The sequence below is a fragment of the Equus quagga genome, chromosome 8, assembly GCF_021613505.1.
Source record: "Equus quagga isolate Etosha38 chromosome 8, UCLA_HA_Equagga_1.0, whole genome shotgun sequence".
NCBI lineage: Eukaryota > Metazoa > Chordata > Mammalia > Perissodactyla > Equidae > Equus > Equus quagga.
In genome coordinates, this window is record NC_060274.1 from 84,494,665 (window position 1) to 84,522,139 (window position 27,475).

The 27,475-nt window shown below is 40.3% G+C and overlaps 1 protein-coding gene across 8 annotated transcripts in view; it reads left to right on the forward strand.

Annotated features, from left to right (window-relative positions):
- CREB5 (cAMP responsive element binding protein 5) overlaps positions 1–13,891 on the forward strand; it is a 399,941-nt gene extending 386,050 nt beyond the window's left edge. For 6 of the 8 annotated variants that reach the window (XM_046669245.1, XM_046669242.1, XM_046669243.1 and 3 more), the window contains 2 exons: positions 6,514–6,622; positions 7,492–13,891. In XM_046669245.1, the coding sequence (XP_046525201.1) occupies positions 6,514–6,622; positions 7,492–7,655 (273 nt within the window). In that variant the 3' untranslated portion in view covers positions 7,656–13,891. Of the gene's footprint in view, positions 1–6,513; positions 6,623–7,160; positions 7,471–7,491 lie in introns of those variants that run through there. The other 2 variants (XM_046669247.1, XM_046669246.1) reach the window with 2 other exon arrangements.
- Positions 13,892–27,475: the final 13,584 nt, after the last annotated feature.

Consider the following 27,475-nt stretch of genomic DNA (forward strand, 5'->3'; position numbering starts at 1 on the left):
AGTTCTCGAGTGTATACACTCAATATCTGTTTGTTGAATAAATGAGTGAGTTCCCCATCTCTGGTATGTCCAAGCACTGGCTGCCTGACCACTTGGCAAGGATGTGATTGAAGGGAGTCAAGCCACAGTGGGATGGCTGGACACAAATACTTCAAAAGTCACTCCAACTTGAAAGTCTGTAACTCTAGAATCTGGCAGACGCAGTAGTATGTGAGAAGCTTTTAGGTAGAACATGGATAAACGCTTTCAATATTAATAGTAACCATGTTTTTATTTTTATGTGTATTGAAGAATGTAATTAAAACATCAAACCTTCACTTTCACAAATACTATTGGTAAGGATGAGACTAAATCATTAAAAAATGAGTTAATTTGTACAATCAGGTTAAGTAAATAAAAGTTCTAGTGTATGTGAACCTAGCAAATATTATAGTAGTGGTTCTGTGTTGACTGAAGTGTGGGAATGCCTAGAATTTGCAGCCAGTCCTGAGGTCTGCATGAGGACCATGAAAATGTACAGGTTTTCTCAATCTTGGCACTATTGACTTTCAGGTACAATAATTCTTTGTTGTATCGTGCTCGTTGTAGATATTTAGCAGTATCCTTGACTTCTACCCACTAGATATCAGTAGCATCCTCTAACTCACCACCAAGTTGTGACAATCAAAAAGTCTCCAGACATTGCCAAATGTCCCCTGTGGGGGAAAAATCACCCTTGGTTAGGTGACGAAGCCATGAAGGAGCCAGGAGCCAGCTGGCACGTATCAGACACTTACAGATGTTTAAATCAGTTTTAACCCAAACGAGTCCTTGCAGAATTACTCCAGCATATTGACTACGGTCCTAGCACATGAAAACGTGGAAGGTTCATACCAGAGAGCCAGGAAATGTAAGGATGCTGGTTTACTTTGAGATCAGACATGTTCATTACTTGGTATATGCGTATATACTACTGCATTTACAAAATACATAAGGTAAGTTTCCCCTTTACGAGATCCTAAGCCGTTAATTTTCACGTTTCTTCAGCCACAGTGGCTCAGGAAAAGAGATACTAGCATTCTAGCCCCTGAAGATCAGGGGGAAAAAGTCCTGTTGAGACCATTCGACAGGCACTGATATTTTTGGTTCTTAAAGCAGTGCCCGAGAAAGGGACGGTCTCTGTAAAGACTAAATTGTTGGTGTTTTCCAGCCATGGCTTTGCTTCAGAGGGACAGAAACCACAAGGGTGCCATGTTTTCTGTGATGCTGAGTGCTCTGTGCCGTGCCTCGTGATGCTGGATAGGATACGCACATTCTGCTACCTTTGAATGACCCTTTCCCTCTCACTGGACCTTTGTCAAAAGAAAAAGGTGTCTCTCTTGAGGCTGGTCCAGTGAGCCAAATTTTAAGTAAACAGAAATGGAAGGTGCTAAGTAAACAAACTCCAGCCAAATGGAATATCCAAGGTCTGGATGGCCAGCTGCCACTTTTGAGTTGTTTTTCAGCATAGAAACTTCTAGTTAGGCTGCAGAGTTTCAGATTGGAAAAATCAGACCTAAGAAAACAAAATCAAACCCTCAGACTTCATTTCCTAGTCTCACAACAAATCTCTACCCAAGAGGTCAACAGAGGTATAGGAATTGGGGGAAATTTAGAAACCACTCGAGCTGACATTTTATACAGGGAGAAACTGAGGCTCAGAGGACACGAGGAGACTTCCTAGAAGGCACACAACCAGCAAGTAGCAGGAGGAGGACACAAGCAAGTCTTCTCTTGACCTAACCCACTGCTCTGTGATCCTGCCTTCTAGAAAGTTCTTAAACTAAAGGAATCCACATTCTTTTCTCTGACAGAGTGGCTAAGATCAGCTCTAAATTCATCAGCTGCTGAGGTGGTGCTCAGTGGATTGTTTGTGTTCAGTATATGATATGGAAATCATCTGGTCACCCATGGAAATAATTGCTTTTCGTTTTTAGTGCAAAGACACATGGCCTAAGTCGCTGCTGAAATTTTAGACACATGAGCCCAGGTTGGGACTTGGCAAGAGAATAGGCCAGATGGGAACTGTTGCTTTACAAATTGAAAGTCCTTTGTTTTAGAATGAACCAAACCTGGCCTCAGCTAAGCTACAAAAAAAAAAAAAAAAAGCAGGGGAGAGGGGTTATATTGGAGAGCCCATTTTGATAATTATTTTTTTGGCACAGTCTACTGTTTGCATCAAAAAGCATTCTGGGTTTAGCATATTAACAATATGACATCCCCAAAGCCAAAAACTGCCAATGTAGCTATTAGGGACTTCTCAGAGTGCCTGTTAAGGTCTGTTATTATAGCATTGAATGTCTCTATAGGGGTGCTACTTCATCCCAAATCAACCTGTGGGTTTAAGAACAGATTAATCCAACTGCATCTACCCTCTTACAGCCCCTATTTAAATGGCTAACTGCTTCAGAACAGCAAACCCAAACTAGTTTAGAAAAATGAAAAAATGAAGGGCCGATTTCAGGAGGAGAATCAATACTGATCATTAATCCTTTGCTTTTGCAGAGTATTTTTATATGAAGACCTAGAACTATTATTATAACCTACACGGGGGAGTGAAAAAATTGAGGCTTTGCCTGGATTCATAAAGCAGGGTCATTCAGAGTAAGAAAATGCTTCCAAAAGTCCTGATTTCTAATACCCTACCAGGACTGCAGGATACGGTTGATTTCTTTCAAGCGTTTTGAAACATTTGCTATCTGGTTGTTCTCTTCCAAAATGAATTGAAGGAGATTCTATTTATGTTGTCTTGAAAAGGATTTTTATTTAAAACAAACATAGTCTAGTATTTGTGCACTTCCTACATCCGTCAGTCTATCAATATGAATCTTTGAGATGACTATGCATTTGCACAGCACACGAGTCACTGCTTTCTCCAGGCCAGCGATCCTTGACCTTTCTTAACCCAAAGGCTCCCTCATGGAAGCTGATGAAGGGCTCTGTAGACTCTCTCAGCAATGTGGACACGTGGAAGCACACAAAATTTTGCGCTAAAATGAAACTATGAATGACGTTTTGGAATCTGCACTGACAAGATTTGAGAGCACAGCAGGTTCCAGAACTGGCTCTCTTAGGAAATAGAAGACTTGAAATATAAGCATATTTGAGAGTACCAAAAGTAGGTAATTAACGAATAAAAAATCAAAACCGAGTCCTTCATTAGATTATTAGGTAATGAGCTTTCTCAATAGAAGGCAACACAGAAACACTCGTAGAATGAAAAACGATCTTGCTGGAAGGAACTAGAGAACTAGTTCAGCCATCTTGTTCTACACTAGGTTGGTGTGGCAATTTGGGAAGCTAAACCCTATTATTCTCAACCCCTACTTGAGAGTTCCTTTTTCTGCTGGAAGCTGCCCCATGGATTTCTGTTGCTTCTGTGGCCGTTAGACTTTTATTTAGTCCTTATCAGCATCATTAGTTATGTGTGTATGATCTAAATGAGAGGCTGATTGTTCTCCCCAGAGAATATTAATGAGCATTCATTTTCCAACCATAACACAGCTAAATAATATAATTACTAACACATTACATTAAGAAATATGTCCATATCCACATGTATCTTTAAATGATGTCAGTTTTCATGGTACTCTCCAGGTTCCTACATTTTTCCAGACCCTCACAACTCCCTGGACTTCAGTTTCTATATTTACAACGTATTGGTTTATTAATGAAGTGCTTTGCTATCCATAGACACAAATGCCACTAAAGTCGTCTATTTTATATGGGGCTTTGGTTGTAGACTGGGACACGACATATCCTGTTCGTGGTAGTGATTGGTGCTGTTTATGTGGCCTCTCATGGAAGCAAAAGGTTGATTGTGAACTGGTTTGAGGTGTGCCAAGTGTTATAGGCAGTTAGCTCCTTGCGATTGTAGAAACCCAATGAACGGAATTCAAAGTGTTTTCTTAAGGAAGGGGCAATGAACATTTTGTGCCTGGGAGATCGAACATTGCCGGGAAAAGTTGTGACTGCCCAGGACATGGTGGAGGAAGAAATGGAGACTAAAATCAACTTCTCCAAGACAGCCGCCAAGTAGGATTGTTTTTTCTTCCAGAATTATAAGAAAGCAAGAGATTCCTGTTTTGCTTTAAATAATTTACTTACTTGTTGTTTCCTCGGTCACAGTAGAAAAGTGTGGCTGGATTCACTGAAACTTGGAGCTGGACTCTGTTTTCTAAGGACCATTGTCTGCATTATCTGCAGCTGAGTTTCTCGTTTGGGTGCAGGTGTCTAACAGTTGTGATTTCAAAAAAGTATTACTTCTAGAGTCCAAATGCAAATAATGCGACATTTCATTTTGAGGCCAAAAACATATATAGTATTCACACTTAGTTTTCTTTTCCTCCTTTTTTGTTTTGTTTTTGTATGTTTTGTTTTTAACCAGGGGTTGCCTTCTACTTAACGGTCTGAAAATAACTTTCTTCTACACAAGCTATTTCAAGCAGAGGGAGAGCTGAGAAAAACAAGGAAGGCTGTCTGAATTAAATGGGCATAAAATCAGAGAGGAAAGAATTAGTGTTTAAGGCTAAAATAAATTGTCCTATAAATAAAGTTGTTCCCCTGACCCCAGAATTGACAAGGGTCACTTTTGGCTTTGACAGGGCCCCTTATCAATCACACTCGTTTGGAGGTGGGAGGTGCAATTTGCTTTCCTGAATGTTCTCAGATTTAAGAGCAATTTTCCTGTGCAATTAAGTGATTTATTCATCATTAATGCTAATTTCTCAGATAGGCATTTTTATTTGGTAAAGTTTGGAGGAGAAAGAGAAAAGCTTTTGTAGCCGAGAATTTTATTATTTTGTTACTTATGTTACTCAACATTTGATTGCTTATAATGTATTTTGCAAATGAATTTGGAAATGGGAGGTAGTCTTTAAAACAAGTTTCAAAAAAAAATTTTTAATTAACTTCTAGAATCCCAAAGTTACTTTTCTAGGTGATAAATACATGCCTGAAAAGCCAAGTTCATATTGAAAGTGTAGCTATGACTTAATGACAGCAATGTTAAAACGCCCTTTTCTGTGTGTTTTTTTAAGTTTCCTACATGCGGAGCGTAATGCCTGGCAGCCACAAATGAACACTGGCCAGAGAGGGGGTATTTTTTTATCACAACTGTAAAAAGGCTTATTTGAGATGATGCTATGTTTATAGTTTACTTTTATCAAGTGGGAAGCACCTTGGAACCAACCACCTACACTACGTTTGTATTTGCAGACAGTAGTGCCAAGTAAATCATTCCACAAAGCTGTAAACCTGTCTTTGTGAATTCCTCCAAAACGTGGAGATTTGAGGCACTTATCTGAGTAAATAAGAAAAAAACACAATCCACAACACCCTGCTATTCAGGGGGGAAAGTTTTTAGACTGAAATTAGCCAAACTAGTTAATGAGCCGATCAAATTAATTCAATCATGGCCCAGAACTCATTGTCCTTTACCTCTGTGGTTTGACCTCATTCCACCAGGAGAGGACCAACATTTGCTCCATGGGCTTCCATGCCTTCTGCTAAGTGGGCGTCAGGCAGGGGGACATGCTCCGTTGAACTGGAGCCCATTTGGAAATTTCTAGTGGGAAACCTGATGGTAGATTAGTCAGTTTATTCTGAAGGCATTTCAGTTTGAAGCCACTGATTCTGCCACACAATTCTTTCCAAGGCGTGCCTTGCATTCGCCTTCTCCTCATACTGAATGTCAACTTGAGCTTGTAGGACAGCATGAAGAGGATTATTATAATAGCTGAATTTATTGAACTCTTCGTATGTGCTGGGCATTGTTCTGAGTGTTTTACATCTATTACCTCATTTAATCCTCACAACAACTCAAAGAACTTTGTACTGTTTTTTGTTTTTTGGTTTCTTTTGAGGAAGATTTGCCCTGAGCTAACATCTGCCACCAATCCTTCTCTTTTTGCTGAGGAAGACTGGCCCTGAGCTAACATCCGTGCCCATCTTCTGCTACTTTATATGGGGGACGCCTGCCACAGCATGGCTTGACAAGTGGTGCATAGGTCTACACCTGGGATCCGAACTAGCGAACCCCAGGCCACCGAAGCAGAATGTGCGAACTTAACTCCTGCGCCACCAGGCAGGCCCCCGAACTTTGTGCTCTTTTTAATAGCCCTTTTATAAACAAGATTGCTGGAGCTCGGCTAGGTTATGTTACCTGCCTAGAGTCAGCCAGTAAGTGTAGAGTGGAGATTCCCCCACAGGTAACCTGACTCCAGAGTCCACCACCTAGAGGGTGTGCTCTGGACTTTTAATAGGATTCAGCTCTTGAGTTAATACCTAGTCTCTTCAGAAAGCCCTTGGTAAATGTGAGGGCCAAATTGAAGGCAAGCTACAGATTTCCAGGTGAATCCCGTTAAACAATGTTCTTAATATAATTGGGACATAAGAGAAAAGAAAAGTTTGTCAATTTGATTGTTGAAAGTGCACAGGACCTTAGGTTTGTATTCTCTAGTTTTCTCAACATGGCTTTGGTATGTCTCTTTCCAGAATGAAGTGTCCATGTTGAAAAACGAGGTGGCACAGCTGAAACAGTTGTTGTTAACGCATAAAGACTGCCCAATAACAGCCATGCAGAAAGAATCACAAGGATATCTAAGTAAGTCATTGACTTTTTTGCTTTTTTTAGTGTCCAATTTTTTGCCACTAATTTTGCATTGGATTTTATGGAAAGAGCGAAAGTAAAGTGTAGATTGCACACCCAGGCAGGTATCATGCTAGAATTCTCGAGTGGCTGCCAGACTATTGCACCAGGGGGAATCCTTCTTTGCTGACCCCTCCGTCACCATACCCACCACATCCTGATAATTTCTGGCTAGACTTTCCCTGCAGCAAGTAGGAGAATGGCCTGCTGGAGCCCAGTTGTGGGCTAGCAGTCTTCCAGAGAAATCCAGGGGATGGGAAACAGGCATTGGGTGAATCTCATCCAGTGCCTCAGGATATGTTGCATGTTATTCACTGGCCTGAAAAGCTAGCGACCTTATCTCAGTTTACCAATACATAAAATGGATCCCTTTTTCTAGACTCCAGTTTCTGTACCCGGAATGTCAATAGGTTAAATACTAGTCAAGTAGGGGATGGTGGGAGGAGCAAGGATTCATGGCTGAAGGTCAATTTATTTTCAAATAATTTTTTAGATTGAGCAACACAGATTCTCCCACCACATGTGAGTATTTTTCCACGTTTGATATATTTGAAAATACAAGATGGGGAAGTTCCTGTACCACGACTCAAACACATCAAGTCATTTTGCTGATCTAGATAGCATGGCTTTGCTTGTAGTTATAAACCGGGAAAGCATAAGCTTTGTGACTACAGTTTAAAATAAAGTTTTGAAAAGCACCTCCAGGAGAAAATGTGTGAAATTCTTCTGTTTCTACTAAACGTTAGTAATATTTTTCTGAGGAGTCCACGAGTCCACCGCAGAAAGAGCTATATTGGTGTGTGTGTCTGTGTGTTTCTTCCCAGGTCCGGAGAGCAGTCCTCCCGCGAGCCCTGTGCCGGCTTGCTCTCAGCAGCAAGTCATCCAACATAACACCATCACCACCTCCTCGGCAGTCAGCGAGGTGGTAGGAAGCTCCACCCTCAGTCAGCTCACCACTCACAGAACAGACCTGAATCCCATCCTTTAAAATGCACGGGTCAGACCTTGCCTCCAAGAAGAGCTGTCGCATATCATGCGTTCTTTCTTTTAAGGGCATTTTTAGAATTAACTCAGACCTGGAAGACTCCTCAGCCCTTCAAAGACTGGCTTTCATTTTTATAGTTATTATGGAAATGTTGTCTTTTATACTTAGTTATATAAGAAAAAAGGGAGTTATTGCAATTAATATCTATCAGCTTGGGAAATGCTTTGGTGCTTTTCTCCAATTTTCTGGTACCAGTTACTTGTTTATAAACTGAACTCTTTCTGTATATAGTCATGGTTTCATTCTTATCAGTCCAACCCTTTGCCTGAAACATTGAATCTTGTTAAACCGCAGCTTTTAGCCAAAATGAGGCATAAGTTGAGTAAACAGATGCAAGTGGGTGGGAAGTCTGATGACGTCATGATGCATGTTGAGTTTGCGCTGTGATGTCGCCAGAATCCCAGATAAATACAGAGCCTTTTCCACAACTTTTTTCCTTACTATAAAAAATTATAAGATCCATTGACATCCAAATAAAACCACCAAGCATCTCACCACCTCTCCTCCTCCTCTTGGTCCACTTCCTTGATGCCCAATTTTCCTCTCCATTTCCACTTTTTCCTGGGCTCCCTATTTACTTCATTTTTACTTTCTTCTGTTTTATTCTTTTCCCCCTTTAGCATTGCATGTCAAGAAGAAAATAATCTTTAAAGAAAAAAAAGCAAACCTCAAAAATGTGGATCTAGCCATTGCTTCCCTTACCCGTGACCCACAGCTGGAGTTCATTCGACTCTTGCCTTTTACAAAAAAGTAACCAGGAGATGTTTAATGTGCCTGATTTAATGTTTTTAATAATCAGAGCAAATAAAAGGTGGCTTAGCCATCCGGGAAGCACTGGTGACTGCCAGCTCTGGAGACACTAGGGAGGAGAGCTTTGTAAGCCTCAATTGTGAAAGTCCAAATTCTGATGCGGGCTATAACATCACACCCTCGAATTACAACTGGTTTTATATGGCCTGTCTCTAATGTTGAAAATCCATGTACTATATAATAATTCAGAAGGGCTCTCTTCACTACACAGATTACATTGTTCAATCATCAGCTGCTAATAGCCTAAGATTTATTGTTATTTTTTTTTCTTAAGCCGATGGAACCAGCTTTGCTGTTCTGGTGGGTGAAAGTAGACGAACTACTGGATGAACAAAGAGAGAAGGAAAACCGAGTGTTTCCCTAGGGGTGCTTTCCGCCCTCCCACCACAGTGAAGGCGCTTCTTTGGCTGCTGAAAGAATCCCATGGATATGGCTACTCCACTCTTCCAAATAATTCTGATTTCTATTTTCAGCAACATTTGAAAAGCAGATAGACCCCAACCACAGTTGTGCCTCCTTGAAACAAGCCAGTCTACTGTGCTAAAGTTTTAATGTCGCATCTCACAAATAACAGGGGCTAATGTTTCCCTCTAGCAGTCTAGACAGGTGCTGGTGTTTCATCTCCATTTGAATGCTTGACCTCCTAACATGAGTGTGTGTGTGCGTGTGTGTTCATGGGATTTAAAAGAATCGTATTTTACAAAAGGTGTAGCTTTTATAAGAGTTCAGAAAAGGGAAGGACGTGTTTTTTTTCTCTCGCTATAGTGTAAGAATCTATTTTGGAGAAAAAAAGAAATATGAGGGTCGTGAAGCATGATTTTTATAACTAGTTTCAGTTTTAGCTAATAACTTACTTTTTAAATCAATATTTATCAACAATCTTTTCCTGTATGCAGTGCTTTCAAAAGAAAGTTTTAAGTATCCAGTGAAGCTCATAACTTGGATATATGGTCTAAAAGTCAAAACAAAAGCAAAAAGAAAAAAAAAGGAAAAGAGAAAAAATGCAAAAGGATTTTCTATTATATTTTAGACAAACATATCATTTTTAAGTATTTTAAATACTGAATTCATAGTTTGTTTTGTTTTGTTTTGAACCCCGGCAGTAAGAGTTGAACAGTTTAACCTAACTGGCTTCCTAAGAATGTTTAAGCTTTAGCTAAAAAAGAAGTTAACGTTCTTATCTCTATTTTGAAATCAAAAATAATTTCTTCAAAACTCCTTTCTAGGACCTTCCATGTGTCCCCTTGAAAAGGAAAAAGAGCTCATTGAAATGTTTGTTTGAGTTTTTAAAATTTTTGGGTTTTATTTAATTTTTTGCTTTAAGTAAACAAAAACTTTTCTTTCTTTACTGCATGCATAGCATTTAATGAAACAGGATTTTCTAAAAATCCTCTGGTAACATCAATGTCCAGGCAGTGGGCTCTCACTAAAATGATGGTTTACTTTACTTCTGTTCCACCTCTTGATTGAAATATTTTGTTGTTAAACCGAAAGACTCTGCAGTTAAGAACTTGCCTGGGTTTTCCTAATTCAGCAACTTGACAGTTTGACTGATGTGCATTATATATAGCTCAATTATGTCTGTTTTTTATGCTAAGTAGGCAAACCAACCACACACGTTAGCAAACGGGCCTCAACGTATAATTAGAATGCACTGTCTTCTTGTTATACTCAGGTCCTTAGGTATGTTCATTAGCAGCGCGGAAATACAGTCAGTGAAAGATGCCAATAGTTGTCAGAGCTTCTTGAAATCCCGAGCTGAAAGGCTCACTGGTCAAATCCAACACTTGGCTTATCAATTTTAAGTATTTCACTTGAAGGCCCAGCCTTCACCAGACCGTGGAATAATCAGTCTGCCAGAAAATCCCTCCTTCTTGCCCTACAATTTTTGCCAATCTGAGAAAACGTCTTCTTTCTACCCCACTCTCCTCCGCCACTCAGTTACGGGGTCATCCATCCATGCTTTCACACATCAGTTGTAAAGACCTTCAGAGCAGCCATCCTGAGGAGGGTGGGCCCTGCAGCTCTGCCTCTCCTCATTCGTGTGTGGCTTTTTTTATCAGCTGGATCTGCCTCTGAAGTCACTGCCAGCCTCCCTGGAAACTTCTACAGTGCCTGCCCTGCCTTATGTGACGGGAGTGAACAACGTAGATAGTTTCACCTGATAGCATTTCTACCAGGTGACTCCTCACCTAAATTGAGGCATCCACATCTTAATTGTTTCTCCTTAAGAGTTTTCTCAGCACCTGCCGGGACAGGTATGGTGAAAATTCTAGCCGTGGATGAATGTACTCATTTTCAAGCCTGGCGTTAGGTCGGGTGTCTTCCCTTTACACTCCCACTCATCCCTCTCCTACCTCCACGTCAGTGTCTGCAAGTCACACTCCTAACACAGCCTGTGGGACACGAGCAGTGTGTGTGCTGTCACCGCACGCGTTATTATAATTAGGGTGACTTACTCGGAGCAGATGCTCTTGGAGCCTATCCGGCCAATGAAATCAAACACAGCACGTGTTCTGAACAGAGGTGCGTCAGTGGTGAATGTTCAGTTGGCTGTTGCCTGTTAGTTAAGTACTCGCTAGTGTGTTAGTTGAGTTTGTCATTAAAATCTTAAACCAGCTGCAGTAAAAGACCAGCCTTTGGCTGGGGGGTTTTAAGCATCAGTAACTGCTATAAAACTAGCCATCCAGTTAGGATAGAATGTGCTTCTTTCTGGTTAATAAAAACCATCTAAGAAAAATATATATGTATGTATGTGTGTATACAGTGGAATTCAAGGACCAAAGCAAAATTTGAACAAGAATCTATTAATTTAGAATTTTATAAGATATTTATTAATAAATGTTATTTTTAAACATTCCATTTGAACAGTATTCTTCTGTAGGATCTACTTGTTTTTAAAGTATTAGTTCATAATAAACTACTCTAGTCATGTGTATCTTCATTTTTCAGGGTTTCAAAATGCTATTCTCCATCATTTGGTGGAAATGTTTGCTTAGATCTCTGTGCATAGAAATTTCAAGGATTTTTATTGCTCTGTGAGTTATTTTTTAATCTATGTTCTGAATAGTTTTTCTAAACATTTATTTCTTTTTTTCATTTTTTAAAGTAAGCTCTTTTCTTCAGGAAGCAGAGTTCAGCTAAAGGGAATCAGTAACTATAACTGGAACAGCTTTCTTGTAAAAGTGTAAAAACAACTTCATCTCTGCTTCTCTCCACCCCACCCCAACTTCCCAGAATGCCTTGCACTATTCAGCTTCCTCAGTGCCCTTTTTGTCCCTTCCCAAACAATGTGCAGTAGCTTTAAGCCATTCAAGCTCCATTATGCAGTATATCTGAGAAGGAAAAGGAAACAACCCATTTAAATTTGAATAAAACTGTGCCTATGCGAACAGTAGCAATTTAGAATCTCCCGCTTTTAAAATAATTTATATTTTAAAATTGCACTTTAGCTTTTTTGATCCCTTTCCATTCCTCTTGTTCTCTGTTTCAGACCTCCTCCCCGTCCTCACACTTGCCTTCGCTCTCCCCTTTCCAGCTCCCCCACCCTTCCTCTAAGGCTCTGAGCTGCATCATTTAAAATACTTTACAGAATCTTTGCACCAGGTACATTCGCGTGCGTTCATCCGTAGCATAGCAGAGACATGTTTCTCACATCAGCCTAGATGAAGCCTGCTACGAGAATACCAAGGAGAAGAGCCAGTTTATACTCTTTATCCTTTCATTCATAGCATGTTTTTTAAATGTTATATTATGCAACAGATGTGAGGCAGCAGCTACACTACTTAAGAATTTTCTAGCTCATCCTCCAAACCAAAGTGTCCTGAATGAGCCAGGAGAATTATTCTTTTGTGCATCGTGGTGCACGTTGGACTGTCGTCCTAGCCATTGTCTCTCTGAGGCTGCTGAAATAACAGTGGCCCTATCTATTTCATTCTTAGGTCTCAAAAATACAATGTTGCCTTGGAACATAATTAGGGACAGCACCTTTATTTTACAATTATAATCTAATAAAGGACAAGAAGACACAGAAGCAATAAACTTATAAGTAAAATCCAATACCAAAACAAAGAAATGAAAAGAAAAAAAAAACCCTAGCTTATCATGTTGTGAAAATGAAAAAGTCTATGCCCATTCAAAATATTTTACTATTTCTTGTGGAGTTTTTCAGTGATGTAATGCTTATAGCCAAATTGCTTAAAGAGTGTTTATATATTTTTTTCCTTATAAATAGTCTATTTTTTAAAAATAAACTATTTAACCACAAGTTGAAAAGGGGGGTAAGGCCAAACTGCCAGCATTTGTTAAAAGATTGATATTCTTAAGTGGCACTCTGATACCTTTCCAAGCTTATCATCAGAGGGGAATCAATAATTATCAACTGTTATGGTCAGACCAACTTACAATGGCTAGCTCACTAGAAGCCAGGATTTAGAAAGCTTTTCTTAAGTCATTTAATATTTTCTTACATTGTTTCATATTATAGAACTTTGTAGGATTTTCTTTTTAAACAGAATCATTTTAGCCTCAGGACTGAGAATATGGAACCTGAATAAATTAGCTTTAAATCCGTCATTAAAATCTTCTGCACAATAAGCTCCTTAGATTCTAGTTTGCTCCTTTCGAATACCAATGCCGTAGACACTACAGGAGAGAACTAATGGTATCAGCAGTGCTGAAATGGAGGGGCCTTCAGACAAAGGACCCTTCCCAACCAGCCAGCCAGTAGAAAAGAAGACCTACTCGCCCTCTTTCCTTCTACCTTCTGCTAAATCACACCTGCCTCATAGAGAGAGGAGTTCTGCCTTTGAGGTTTGCCTTGGAGAAAAAGATAAGCTTGAAATGTTCTCCCTGGAGGGGACATGGGGTTTGGGATCTTCTGAAAAGGCCCAGAAAAATGGCTCAGTTCAAAGGCAATGTTCTAGGACAATTGGAATATAAATATTGTCCAAAAAATAGAGCTAAAACAAAAAAGTTTAGCATTGTGCAAAGTGTTAACTAAGGAAGTCCCAAAAAAGGTGCTGTCACTTTAAGTTCTGGACTAGGGGGTTGTTTGTAATTGTAAACAGCAAAACATTTGTGTTTGTTTGTCTATTTGTAAAGCAACCACCTTCCTTATTGGAAGGAGAAAAAAATTGGGGGGTACATACGTGTAAATACTTGCTGCAGCATTTAATATGTTTAATTTTATGTTAAGCTTTTTGTTGCATCGTGAACACATTTATTGTTACCAATGGACAATGAGTTCATTAAGACTGTTCAACTAGGTCAGATTTTTACATCTCTTTCTAGCAAGAAGAGACAAGATTTTGTGCATTTGTACAAATGTTAATAATATCACTGCAATTCCAATATAATAAAGCACTCATGCAAATAATATATGTAACCTTTGTATGTTGAAATTTGGGTTTGGGGATGATGACATCTATTTTGCACGTGGTCTCATTCATGCCTTGTAAATCGAGCTTACCCTTCAGGGTCATCATTATTTTGGGACAAAAGGAAGTGAGAGTTTCTCCTTCCTGGACCATCACTACACTCCCACTTACTCTTCCATCCAACTTCCCAACTGAGGCCACTAGTCTAACATATTGACAGTGGGTTCGCCACACAACTAAACTTCACTTGGAGGTTAGTAGATTTTAACAGTGAAGATGTGCAGCCAGCATACATTCATGTTCAAGTTGTGTCTAGGAACCAAGAATCACATGCTGGCTACTCAGGCAATCAAATCCTGGAGTACTTTGCTTGACCTCCAGAGGAAGTCCTAAGGATAGTCTTTGCCCCACTGTGCGTGCATTCTTCTAGATATCTCCCTATTTTCTTCTTCTTCTTCCTTCCTCTTCATCATTCTTTTATTATTTTTTCAGTTACTCTCCTCTTTCTCTTACACACATCATCCAACACATCCACTTGGCCAGAATCCAACCATCATTTATTATGAATTTTATTGTTACAGCTCTGTCCAAATGACCGGCATCTCTCACCTGGATTATTGCAACACTCTGCTAACTGGCAGCCAGAGGGAGTCTTTGAAAATGGAAGTCAGACCATGTGCCTCCATTGCTCAAAACCCTACTAGGAATTCTCCTCTCATTCAGAGCAAAAGCCAAATTCCTCACTACCAAGTTCTACAAAGGCCCTACATGACCCACCCCCTGACCCTGTTAATTCCCTGAGCTCACCTCCTACCATTTCCTCCCCTCTTACACCTTTTCAGCTCCATTAATATCTCTGAGGTTCCTCAAACATCGCTCACACCGTCACCTGAGAGCCTTTTCCACGCTGTTCATTTCCTCCACCTATTCCCCCCCATTTCCTCATCTGTCTCCCTATCAGTTAAGCCTTTCCTGACCGTCTATATAAAATTATATCACCCTTGCTCTTCATTCTCATCTGTCTTGCCCACCTATGTTTTCTATAGCATTTACCACCATCCAACATAATTTATATTTAGTTATTTTTCGTTGTCTGCCTCCTCCAAGTAGAATGTAAGCTCCACAAGAGCAAGGACACTTTCTATTTTGTTCACCCTTGTGACTCAAGATCTAGAACGGGTGCACAATACACCTTTGTGGAATGGATGATCTGTTGTTTCCTTTCTGTCTTCTTGTTCTCACAACACTCTAACCCATCCACCTTGTCCTGCGGCCGGAACAGTCGTATTTTGAAACTGAGTACCAGGACATGTTTTCTGACACATGGCCTGACAATGGCACAGGATATTTGAAATTGGGACATAAACAACAATTTGGCAGGGAGTGGGGAGGGAGAAATGATTGCTGTTCTAATGGCAAAACCATCTGTTACATTTACATTTAGACCACTCATAGTTCCCAAGAGTCTTTCTAATGCCCATCCCACACTCATTTGCAATTTCAAAGCCATTACTATTGGTTAAAAAAATTGTTGTGATCCCACATTTATACTTTGAAGATAGACAACTCGAATCTCCACCCTACCTTTCACCCCTCTGTGTCTCTGGAGCTTCATAATGTCCTTTTATCTTACACTTGCTATTGTGGTTGGTTATTGGTTGGTTACTGGATCACATTTTAATTTTTCATTACATATTTTCTTATCCAAAAAAATAGTTTTTCATCATACAACCTGCCATGTGGTTTGGGACCTAAGTGTCTTCATTATGAGATCATAAAATTCTGGAGCATGATGGGCCCCCCCTTCTTAAAGTAATTGAAAACAAGACATTTTGTGAGACCCGTTCCCATAACGTTAATGCTGACTTTATTCAAAACAAGCATGAAAATTAGTCCACAAAAGAGGAAAGGATACTGATTTTAAAAATATAAAGATAGTTAGAGTCTAGATTTAGACTTGCAAACTTCAGAAGTTACTTCTTTTGGCGACTGTACGTGATTTTCAAAATGGCTGAAAGGATGGATAAATTATAACATCTGAGAAAGAATCTTTTAGTTAGTAGATCTAGCAAAACATTATTATTGTTATTATTATTGAAAATGGTTATATTTAAACCTAGAAATTAAGTCTCGAAGCTTTCAGTAAGCACTAAGTTTCATCCTACAGGTTGTCAGGTACTGTCTTTGCTCACATCATGTTTCCTTGTACCAGCTGGAGGTTGACTCATAGCAATTGTCATCCGTCTTCTGTAAATCTCTTGAAACCTGTATTATTACAACATAGACCAACCAGTATTACTACAACATAGGCCCAATGGGCTATAAAAGATCTCTCATAAGTCACTTCTTCTTTCTCAGAAAGAGAGCTGCCTACATGTTCCTTTCAGTAAATAAAAAAGGAAGATCCGACATTTACAACATATTCTAATTCCTCAATACTCTTCTAGCAACAAAATTGTTCTGAGTATCTAAACATGATTGTTTGTATTGCATTTATACAAGATAAGTCCTTTATCTACTATTGTTATATTTGAATTACCTTAAATGGAGCACTCTCTTTAAATTGGATCACTGACTTTGATCTTGATTGACTCACCTCCTAGTCAGAGTGAGTTTGTTTAAATAAAGAGAAACCCTGTCAAGGAGGCTTGAGTGAAGGTGGATTTCCTTGTATCCTTATAAAAGGATGTAAGAGGAAGCCCGTGGAATCCAACCAGGTACAGTAGCAACTATCACAGTGACTCTGGAAAGTCATTAAATGGCTAATCTCTCTGGTTTGTCTCTGTCTCTGAGGCCTTGTGTTTTCTCATTATGCTCTGTGTCTGCTTCTCTGTCGCTCTCTGCAAACTGATTTGTACACTCACTTAATTGCTTGTATGTGGCCCCATCATTTCTGCTCCAAACTGACAGCCTCAGCCTCCAGCATCTCTATGGTCTTCCAGTTCAAACACTCAACACCAACTCAATCTCTGTCTTTCTATTCCAATTTCCCAGGAGAGAGAATCTGATTGACCACATGGGGTCAAGCTTTTATTCCTAGTACAATCAACTATGTCTGGGGAAGCAGGGTCACACATATTTAAAGCTCCTACTTCTGGGGACAGAACAGGATTTCCAAAAAGTGAGTGAGGAGAAAATGATTGCTAAAGGGAAATAATCATTATTTCTAAAACAACTTCATAGAAATCTAGCATTTACCCTTAAAACACACCAACAGAAAAAAAACACAGTGAGGAAGCTAACACAAAACTGGGCTTGGAGTAGATGTTAATAAATGTTTATTGAATGAATGAAGGGTTAATGAATTCTTTTATTGAGAGCTTGGAATTGAAGCAGATAGAATTTCATTAAAGATTAGATAAAAGTAATTTTACAAAGCTAGGAAATTTTCTGGATATTGTGGCTCAGCTTGTAGGCCATAATATCCAAAGTATAAAAATTAACCATGGGCAAGAGTGAGAAAGATTTTAGTTTGTCATGTTTTACAGTGATTTCCCACTCTCCTGCTTTACACTGGCTGATTACACTTATACCTTCCAAGAAATATCATTGCTAAATTTTTCTTATAATCTCCATTGGTGATTCCAGTGTGTTTGTGTTTGTAAGGATGTTGGCGTAATGTCTCCAGGGTGAGGTTAGGAAACACTCTTGTCCTAAAACTCTCTCCAGGTACCGTAATAACTATCTAAAGAAGCTTTTGTGACAAGGAAACAGGGCAATTCTTACCTATAAGACTCCAAGAAAGCAACAAGAATTGCTACAAAGAAGCCTAGAACAAGAGCTTAAAAGAGAATATAGCAACCTGGAATAAGAATGACTAGTTCTTCATTTTAATGCCAAATTGCCTATTGATTTCCTATATGACTTTAAACAAACACGGATTCCTGTTCCTTACTTGTCTCTTTTGTCGGTACAAACATAAAACAGAGTGAAGTGGGAGTTATTTCCATGGTGGCTATCTATGGCCTCTGCCCAATACCACTACCACACCCTTCTTTGGAAATTTCTCTTCCCCGCACTCCAACCATCTGGCTCCTGCAGGAGATTGCATGGCTCAGCCCTCTGGCCATAGCTTCTTAGTCTAATACTCTGCCTCTAGCTCCCAGTGGAACAATAAGTCCCAGCTACTGGATATGGGCACAGGGGACCTAGAGAGTCAGTCTTTCTCTCTGGTAGGTGAATGGAAAAGATGTAACACTCGGAAGCTACCAGGAGCCAATTTTCTGCAAGGTAAGGGAACTCAGTCTGTAGCAAGAGAGAGCGACAAAGCCAAACCCCGGAAGCAGAAGCAAGAGGCAGAAGGAGAACTCTGGAAATGGTCATTTCCTGTTGAAGTTGTTCTTCATGGCTCACTGCAACCATGACCCTCCCCACAGCACGGTTTTACCATAAGATAGCCCAAAGTCCTTCTGATAAATCCCTCCTTTGACTTAAAGTAGTTTGGGCGGGTTTCTTAGAAGTAATAGAGGTCTAATTAATGTTCTCTACTACTAAAACTACGATGAGAAGCCATTGGGAGAGCTTCTTCAGCCCTTTGAGTCTCTGCCATACTGACATAGAAAAGGAGATGTAATGTCCTAGGCAATACAAGTGGATGCAGTCAGTCTCATTCCACACAGCAGGGTGTTACCACACTTGAATGTGCTGCGTCAGAGGAGGCTCCCTAGACCTACAAGCTGCAAATATTGAGGGATATTTTAGTACACCTATTTCAAAGACAACCAGTCAAATTTAAGTTGTTCTTCTTAAGGAAGGTTAGCAAAACTAGCATTATACTTGCCTAGGAATGGAACTGTTTTAATGCTGTGGTGAGCGAATAAAGAACTCTAATGCCCTTCATTTTCTATGTGTCCTTAGGTACATAGTAAAATGAATGTGTAGGTAATACTTTTGACTGTAAATAACAGACAACCAGACTTCCAGTGACTGAAACAAACAGGGATTTATTTTTCTTATTTAATAGGAAATCTGGAGATAGGGTTCTTGGTACTGATCTGGAAACTTAATGATGTCAGCACCAGCAGTTCTGCGGCACTGTTGGCCTCTCCCTGATGCCTCTCACCTCGCAGTCACAAGATGGCTGCTGAAGCTTTAGAGCACATCCCCAGTGAAAGAAGAAACAAGGGGGAAGGATTGGTACCAGGCACATTTTCTTTTGTCCTCTTGTACTGGGAAAACAAAAACTGTCCCAGAACTACTACTCCTGGCCAACCCACTTGTGTTTCACTGGCTAGTCCTAGATTCTTTGGCCACTCTTAGCTTTAAAAGATGCTACAATTGTGGGGACCAGGATCATCATGCTTGCTTAGGTCCAAGCTTCCCAAGTGGTGTGCCATGTTGCATAAGGCCTGTAGGTTACAGTAATGCCAGATAAAACTGATCCCTTCGTTTCTTGGGGTAGCTGGAGCCTTTTGGCTGGTTGTCCTTGGTATGAGCATGCTCTTCAGAACTCCTTGCAGGGTGGCCTGAGGAGAGTAGTTTCCAGTGACGTTCCCTGTGGTCCCTTCAGGTGGTAGACAAGGGAGCCACACCTGATACTTGCTGACCACATGGTGAGCATGGCCCCAGAGGCGCTGTCTCACCTGGGCGTGCACAGGAGCAATCAGCTGCAGAGTCTGCAGTGATGTACAGCGACAAGGGGACTGTGAACTATGCGGGGGTTTCTATGTCAGGTGTCCAAGGAGTTTGCACAGCCCAAGGTGTGGTCATTAGAGCTTGGGGATCGGGGAAATCAAATAGAGGCTCCTGGTAGGCCCAACTCTGGTTCACCACCCCCAATTTCAGCCTTCATCTATATCAGAAACTTCCATCCATGTGTAACTGATGTGCCTTTTTAGTAATATCCACCCTACCTGCAGGCTGACTACACATCCTGCAAATTAGAGCTTCATCATGATTTTCAGATACTTGGTATGAAAAGGTTAACTGGATTTGGAATACATTCACATTATCATGTAAAACTTCAATATATTTGTCAAAGAAATGTTAGACTTAAAAAACTCATTTCAACCATTACACATTTTGAATGATTGTAAATATGATTCCAATTTTTTTCAGTCACCAATTTATGTAAACACGATTGTGATGACTATAAAGAATTTAAGGAGATCGTCATCAAAAAAAGCTGGAAGGGAAATTATATTTAACCATTTCAAGCCTAAAATCTGATTATTAAATTTTAGGTTTGTGGACTCAAGCTTAAGTTTCTCATTATAAAAAATAAGAAAATATGTTATTTGGAAATTTTATCCAAATTTAATAATTCAAATCTTTCTAAATATTTGTATTTTTTTAATCAGAATTATATAACATGAAGCGAATGTAATAGATTTTTTTTCTCCAAGCCCCATAATGATGCCTCCAAATGCCCTCCAGGTTAGCACAGCATACTGTACAAATTTAATCATTTTCTATGTGTCGAATCATGAAAAATGTTTGGAAGCACTAGCTGAGACATCCACCATTCATCCCCGGAGGTGAGCATGTCACCACCCCAAACACACTCAAGTCCTTTTGGCAAAGAAGACATGGAGAATGGATGCAGCTGGGCAGCCCAATAGCATCTTCACAATGAGTTATATTCAAGGCATCAAGTAATTGTGTATGCTTATTTCCTTAGCTCTCATTTAGAAGTATGCGAATAGTTGGCCCCCTGCACACAGCAATTAAATGAAGCCTCTCCATGGAGAGCTCCTTCCTCCAGATACATCATGGAGTATGGTCCAATTATCTTAGAAACGTTACAAAATAACTCCATTTTTAACAGAATTTTTTGCCAGCCATAAGTCATTCTGGCTGAACCAGGCTGGCTACCCTGTTTCCTGTGGTTCCCTGCCATCTTCCAGCCACTGAGAAGAAAGTTTCAAGAGAAAAATGTCTTGTGCAAAGCCATTGTATCTGCCTCCCATGATGGGGACCTGAGTCTGCCTTGATCACCTTAATTTTGTGTTATCTATGGCTTCCTCTTCCCCTCACTGTTTTACCTTTGATTTAATTTGTCAAGCATTTATTTAGCACTTCCTGTGTGCTAGTACTATGGAGGGTAGAAAGGTGCTTTAACCTAGTGCTGGCCTGGGACACAGGACAAGGATGTACTGAAAATGGATAAACAACCGGCCAAGACTATCTGGGTCATATTCTGGGAAGGTGACTTGTCTAGCGTGGCAGGGCATGAAGAGGAGGAAAGAAGGAAACTGAAGCAAGATGGAGAAGGTGTAAAGAATTTAAACCTTATGCTGTAGACAACAAGAAGCCATCAAAGATTTTGAGGCCAAGTGCAGTTTGAGAAAGCAACAAGTTACGTCATAAGGTTTTCCAATTTACAAAGTGCTTTCGCACAGTCCCATTCATGTGTCCCCTATTTTTCATCAAATTCATTATGAATGGGTATGAGGAAATTTACAGCAAGAGGAACTTTTCCTCCAAACAGGTACATGTTTTCAGGGTCATAAGACAGTGTGGGCTCCGGCATCAAACTACCTGAGTTTGTAGCTTGGTTCCACTGCTTTCTAGCTGTCTGAACCTGGGCAAGGTTTCTAACTTCTCTGTGCCTTAGTTTCCTAATATGCCAAATGGGGATAATAATAGCATCTACTTCATAGGGTTACTGTAAAGATTAAATGAAAAACTATATGAATATATATAAAGTCCTGAGAATGATGCCTGGTGTACAATAGTTCTCAAAAATTTATCTATTATTGCCTTTTGATATTATTTTTAATCTCAGAATTAATAATAATTCTACAGATATACTACACATATACATATTTTGTGCACACACACAAATGCACATATAATTTCCCCAACGAGAATTAAGATCCATAAGAAGAGTAGTCTGTCATGCCCCAATGTCAACTGCAGCACTTGCCATACAGTAGCCACTTAATAAATACTTGTTGGATGAATGAACTGTGGATGAGACAATGCTATGCATTCACCAAACCTTTTCGTTTTCCTCCTGGGCAACCACAAGGGAGCGCCTTTCCTAGGCCCACTGTGGTGGAACCATGGGACATGTTATGGCCAAGGGAAATGTGCTCCGGCCCCTAAAGCCCCTACGAGATCCTCAGACGCTCTCTTCACGCCCCTGACAAGGTTCTTGCTGAAGATTCTGAGGCCTTGGCGGACAAAGGAGCACCATTTGAAAGTCGCCTGCATCCCTGAGTCACTGCACGTCAGGGAAGTCACCAGGAGAGCTGACTGACCAGAAACAGCCACGTTGGAGTCTATAGAAGCAAGAAGTAAACTTCCATTTTGTTAACCCACTGAGATTTTTTTCTAATAGAAGTTAACCTAGTTTGAGCAATGCAAAAGGAAGGAAGGAAAGAAGGCAGGCAGGCACGTTTGCTTTCGTGCTTTTGTCTAATAGGAATAAGTGATAATAGCAAAGTACGACTTAGAACTGGAAGAAAGCTTCAGAGAACAGCTGGTCCAACTTTCTCATTCTACAGAAAGGAATCAGAGACTCGATATGGTTGAATGATCATTCAAGGTCACACAGCTGAAACCGGGTGCCCGGTCTCCTGATTTCTAGGCCAACATTTTGTTTTGTTTTTCCTATTGGCTTTATAAGTTTCCTATTTTATTTTTCCTAGAAATTGTATATATTATTGTCCTCCAAATTGAATCCATAAGGGCAACAAATTAAGAAAATTCTCTTTTAAAATAGAAGGGGAAAGGGAGAGAACATGACATTCAATTATACCTCAAAGGTAAATTAAAACCGATTACACATTTATTTTTTGCTTCCTTCAGATGAAGAATCTTGCAATGCCACCCCAGTTACAGGGCCTAATTTGTGTGTCTGGCTCAGCAGGCTGACTCTCCAACCCCAGGCTCTTTGCACCAGCAGGTCCGGTTACTACAACAGTCGCTACCTCACACACTCTGCGTTAAATATTAGTGATGGGATGATGACACTGACCCAGTCGTGCCTGGGCTACTTCTTGACGAAATCAAAATAGCATTAACTAGTTAGAGATTAAGATATTTAGATTCAAGTTAGAGAGTTCCCACAACCAGTCTCCCAAAGTCACTTAGTTTTATTTATTTATTTTTTTAACAATTTCAAAGCTTTTCTGAACAGTAAAGTAGAGAGCAAATTCATCAGGGACAATAAAAATAAAAATTGTAAATGAACAAAGCATTAAAGAACATGTTTTTAAGCTCACAAATTGCACGAGTCAGTACAATGGACTTCAAGTCAGCATTTCTAGGCCTGCATGCCGGTTCTGTCATTGGCTGTTTAACCTGGCAAATGAACCTCTCAAGGCCTCAGTTACTGCATCAGTAAAATCAGGACAACACTATATATCTCATGAGGTGTCTCTGAGACATTACCTGAAGGCCAGCACAGAGTTTAGGAAATGTTTGTTTTTCAAAAGTGAGGAAAAGCCTCCAGACTAAGAAACTTGAACCGCCCCTGTGCTAGCCACAAAACAGAATCACTGAATATGTTGACTGCAGGAAAAGCTCATGAAGGTTGCAAATCCCGTGGAAGTAGTCAGATCCATTTTTGCCTAACATGGATGCTGAAAACCTGAGAGTTGGGGGTATTCTGAAAGGATCAGGAGGAAGAAACCTTACCTGATAATTCTGATTCTCGCAGCGCCATTGTCATTACTCCAGCATTACAGCATCACAGAAACTTTCACCACTCAATAGGGCATGCTATGTCAGTCTTCACCTAAACTAATTCTCCTTCCACTCAAGTTTTTCTTCTGGGTTATAACCAACCTGAGAATCTAGACTAGTATTCTCATCAGTGCCTTAAATACATAAGGTGCTCAATAAAAGTTTATTACACTGTCCTGCCCAGCAGCTCACTGGGGTTGGATATTGATCAGGCATTGAAAAGGGTTGAAATTGTGCAAATGAAGAGAGCTGACACGTCATGCAAAAGAATCACCAGAAATCATCCATTCCCCAGGCTGGGGGCTATTGGTGGCTCAAAGACAGCCATGGGGACTACCACCTGCCTTGTCGTATTTCATCTTTGTAGCCCAGAATCAAAGGGAAGGTCCAGACAACTACAGTTGACCTCAAAACCCAAAAACCAGTAAGTGAGATTCATTTGAAAAATGAATTCAGACTAACAATATAGCACAGGAAAAAGATGCCTGTCTTAGAGAGAGGTTTAAAAAATAGCAAAGGAGAATATTACTTAAACAATCTCCAGATACAAACTAGGCAGTATGAGGATCACTTAGAAAAAGGGGCAGAAACATAACTCCCCTGGTTTACTACGTGGCAGCAGTTATGCAAGCCAACCAAACATCTAATGGCATGGCCACAAAATAAGAGGATAAATGAAAAGAAAGCAAGGTGATGCTTTAAGGCTTCATCCTGCATGGCTGTGCTGGTGCACACCTGTGAAGCTGGTCCTAGAGATCATGGACCAGCCGCATGGGCATCACCTGGGAGCTGCTCAGAAATGCAGAATCTCAGGCCCTACCCTAGACCTAAGGAACCAGAATCTGGATTTTAGTAAGAACCCCAGGTCTTTGACAAGCACATTGAAGTTTGAAAAGCACCCTTTTAGGCAGACCTTCTCCATCAACTGGCCTTGGTTTGGAGAACTTGGTCATGAAAGAAAGTAATAGGAAAGGAACCAAACGGTCTAGGAAGACCACATACATCCTCTGGTGCAGGTACAGTTTTCCTTCACTCACAAAAACATGGCCTCTACTGCTTACTGCTAATTCAGTCTTCTCCTATTCCGTTTACATTCCCCACCCCTCCACTTGCCTCAGATCTTCCTTTCATCCCATAACATTGCTCAGTTCTAACTTAAGCCTCCAGTCTACGTCAAGGAGAAATATTATCCATATTGAATGCCTACTGTAAATTTTCTGTAAAGCAGCAAACTCCTTCTGCTGATAAACAAAACTCATCAATAGGAATTTCAACAGTCCATTAGCCCTTTTCTTGGGAAAAGAATCTAACAAATTTAAGATTATATCCCTCTACCACTTACTCTACATAGAACACTTGTGAAAAGTCTGCTTTCTGGTAGAGATCAGATAGTTTCTGATTAACAGAAAATCAGAGGAGGTTTCATTATTTTGAGTTCATCACAATCATCAAAATGGTCAGAAGGAAAAAAATTTTTTCAATCATGAAAGAAGAGCCTCCGTTAGGTTCACTGGATTGTTTAGAGCTGCTAAAGGATCTTAGAAATCACCAAGTTCACAGTGTGGTCCTGGGAGCAGCAGCACAGCATGACCTGGGAACCTGTAAGAAATGCAAAGTCTCAGGCCCCACCTTAGACTTTTTAAAGCAGAAACTCTGGGAGTGAGGCCTGGAGACCTGTGTCTTAACAAGCCTTCCGGTTGATTCTGACGCCCTCTTAAATTTAAAAGCTACTGATTTAATTTAAGAACAGATTAATCCATCAAATCAGGCCCAGGGAGCCAAGAAGTTTTCATAGAAAAAACTAAAACATACTCACGGCAAGTATTTCCGACTAGGATCGTGAGTCTCATCCTCAGAGCCAGTTTAGCCAAAGGCAAAACGTGAAGGATTCCATTCTTTAAAAAGGCAGGTAGAAATAGCTGTTTTCTAGCATGATTTTAACTGGTCAGAAACATTGAAAGATTCATTTATATGAGAATATTTTCAAAGCAGACACTGCTTTACAATCAGCTAGCAGCCTGGAAAGATCTAAAAGGACCCTGGCAATTCCTCTGGTGGTATTGCTTCTCTCCTTTGAAAGTTTAAAAAACATCCTGCTCCTGAGTCATTTCATTTCATTCTTAACTTATACTTTCAGGTTACAAAATACTTAATAATCCAATAGAGTGGCTCTTCTGCGTCTTATAGTGCATTCAGCTGTTTCAGTTAATGGAGAAATTTCCACTCCCCTTCCAAGTGTTCACCTACCATAAGAAGCGTTTGACGTCCATTTTGGTATGCAAACAGCCAAATCGTGCAATTAGCCCATGCCCGGTTCTCCAGAACCAGAGGGCATCAGAGACACAGGTCAGGACTGTGTGATTTTTATGTTCAGGAGTCGATTATACTAGCTGAGAGAGATGCTCTTAAGTAAAGTGCACTGTGCTTTAATAGCTTCTTTACGATACAGGGAAAGCCAACATCTTAATACCTGCAGTCTTGTTATCAGGTTAATCAAATTTTTAATAGCAGAATGTGTATTAAAGTTACATCGCTCAGCACAGGCCAAGAGCCTTCTGCCTCCCTCCTAGTCTGTTCTGCAAGCCACACAATGCCTGGTTATGAAAACTACCCCTTAAACCTGATAAAATATTTAAGACGTGTCCTGATAGTGTTATATAAGCAAATACCAGAAAAGTCCAACTATTAGTGAATCTATCAGGCCAATCTCCAAGGGCTGAGAAAACAAGCCAGCGATGGCTGCGGGACTCATATGCAAGGAGAGGGTCCCAGGGTGTGGACTCCTGCAAGCTCAGAACCCAAGCACCCCATACGCTTCTTGAAAAGCAATTCTTTAATTTAATTGTCCCTTACTACTTCAACTAGGTTCAAGAGGCACTGAATCTAGGTGACTTTGCCTAAGAAAGATTAAATATTTGTACCTATAGCATTGAAATCATAGGAAAAAGCAAAGAACAGATGATCTAGAATGGAGGGCAAAGATGACATATATATACATATATGAATATATGATATATATAATCATATATTCATATATGTATCTGCAAGTGCTTACTCTTGTATTTCTCCTTACTGGGGAGAAGCCCTTAAGCAATTGGTCTCTCCTTCTCAATATTCTTTTTCTCAGCAAGAGAACTGCAAGTCATACTAAATGAAACTTTGAGGATTGGAGGATCAGACAACTTTATGAGACCTTTTTCCCACCAATGAACATCCTCCTTGATGAGTCATTCAGCTCCCTAGATTCACTGATCACTTCTAGAAGGACAATTCCCAAGTCTATAATGCACATAGAACCTAATCACTCTCATGATTTCCTGACTCCAATTCCCCAGTGCCATTGGAGCGCCATATCTGTCTTAGTCCTCAACTGTATCCCAGCCCCCGGCTCAGCACCTGCACAAGTTCAATAACAATTTGCTGTGTGCATTGATAAGTGGATTCATGGATACGCAAACTTGTTCCTTCTTCTCGTTCCCTATCTCAGGCCAGCTTGGTCCTGCACACATCTCCCACACCCTCACTCCCATCTCTAACCCCGAGTTCTTTCTGGTCAGCAAACCCTGGCAATTTTTGCCTTCATAACAAAACTGATTCAGCCTCCTCTTTACCATGCCCTCTTCCTTTTTGTAGAATCTCATGTCTCTGAGCTGGGTTACTGCAATACCCTGCTACCTGGCCTCCCCAGCTTCCATTCATGTCCCTGCACCTCCCAAACTGCCCACCCAGTTCCTTCTTAAAGCACCGATCTCCTCTCTCTTTCTCCCTCCTTCTCTCTCTCTTCCTTCCCCTCCCTCCCCCGCTCATGTACACAGACACACACACATATACACATGCATGCACACACACAGATACATACACTCAAGCATACACACACACTCCTACTCCAACTCAAACACCTTCAATGGCTCTTCACTGTGTACCAAGCAAAGTCCAGATGTA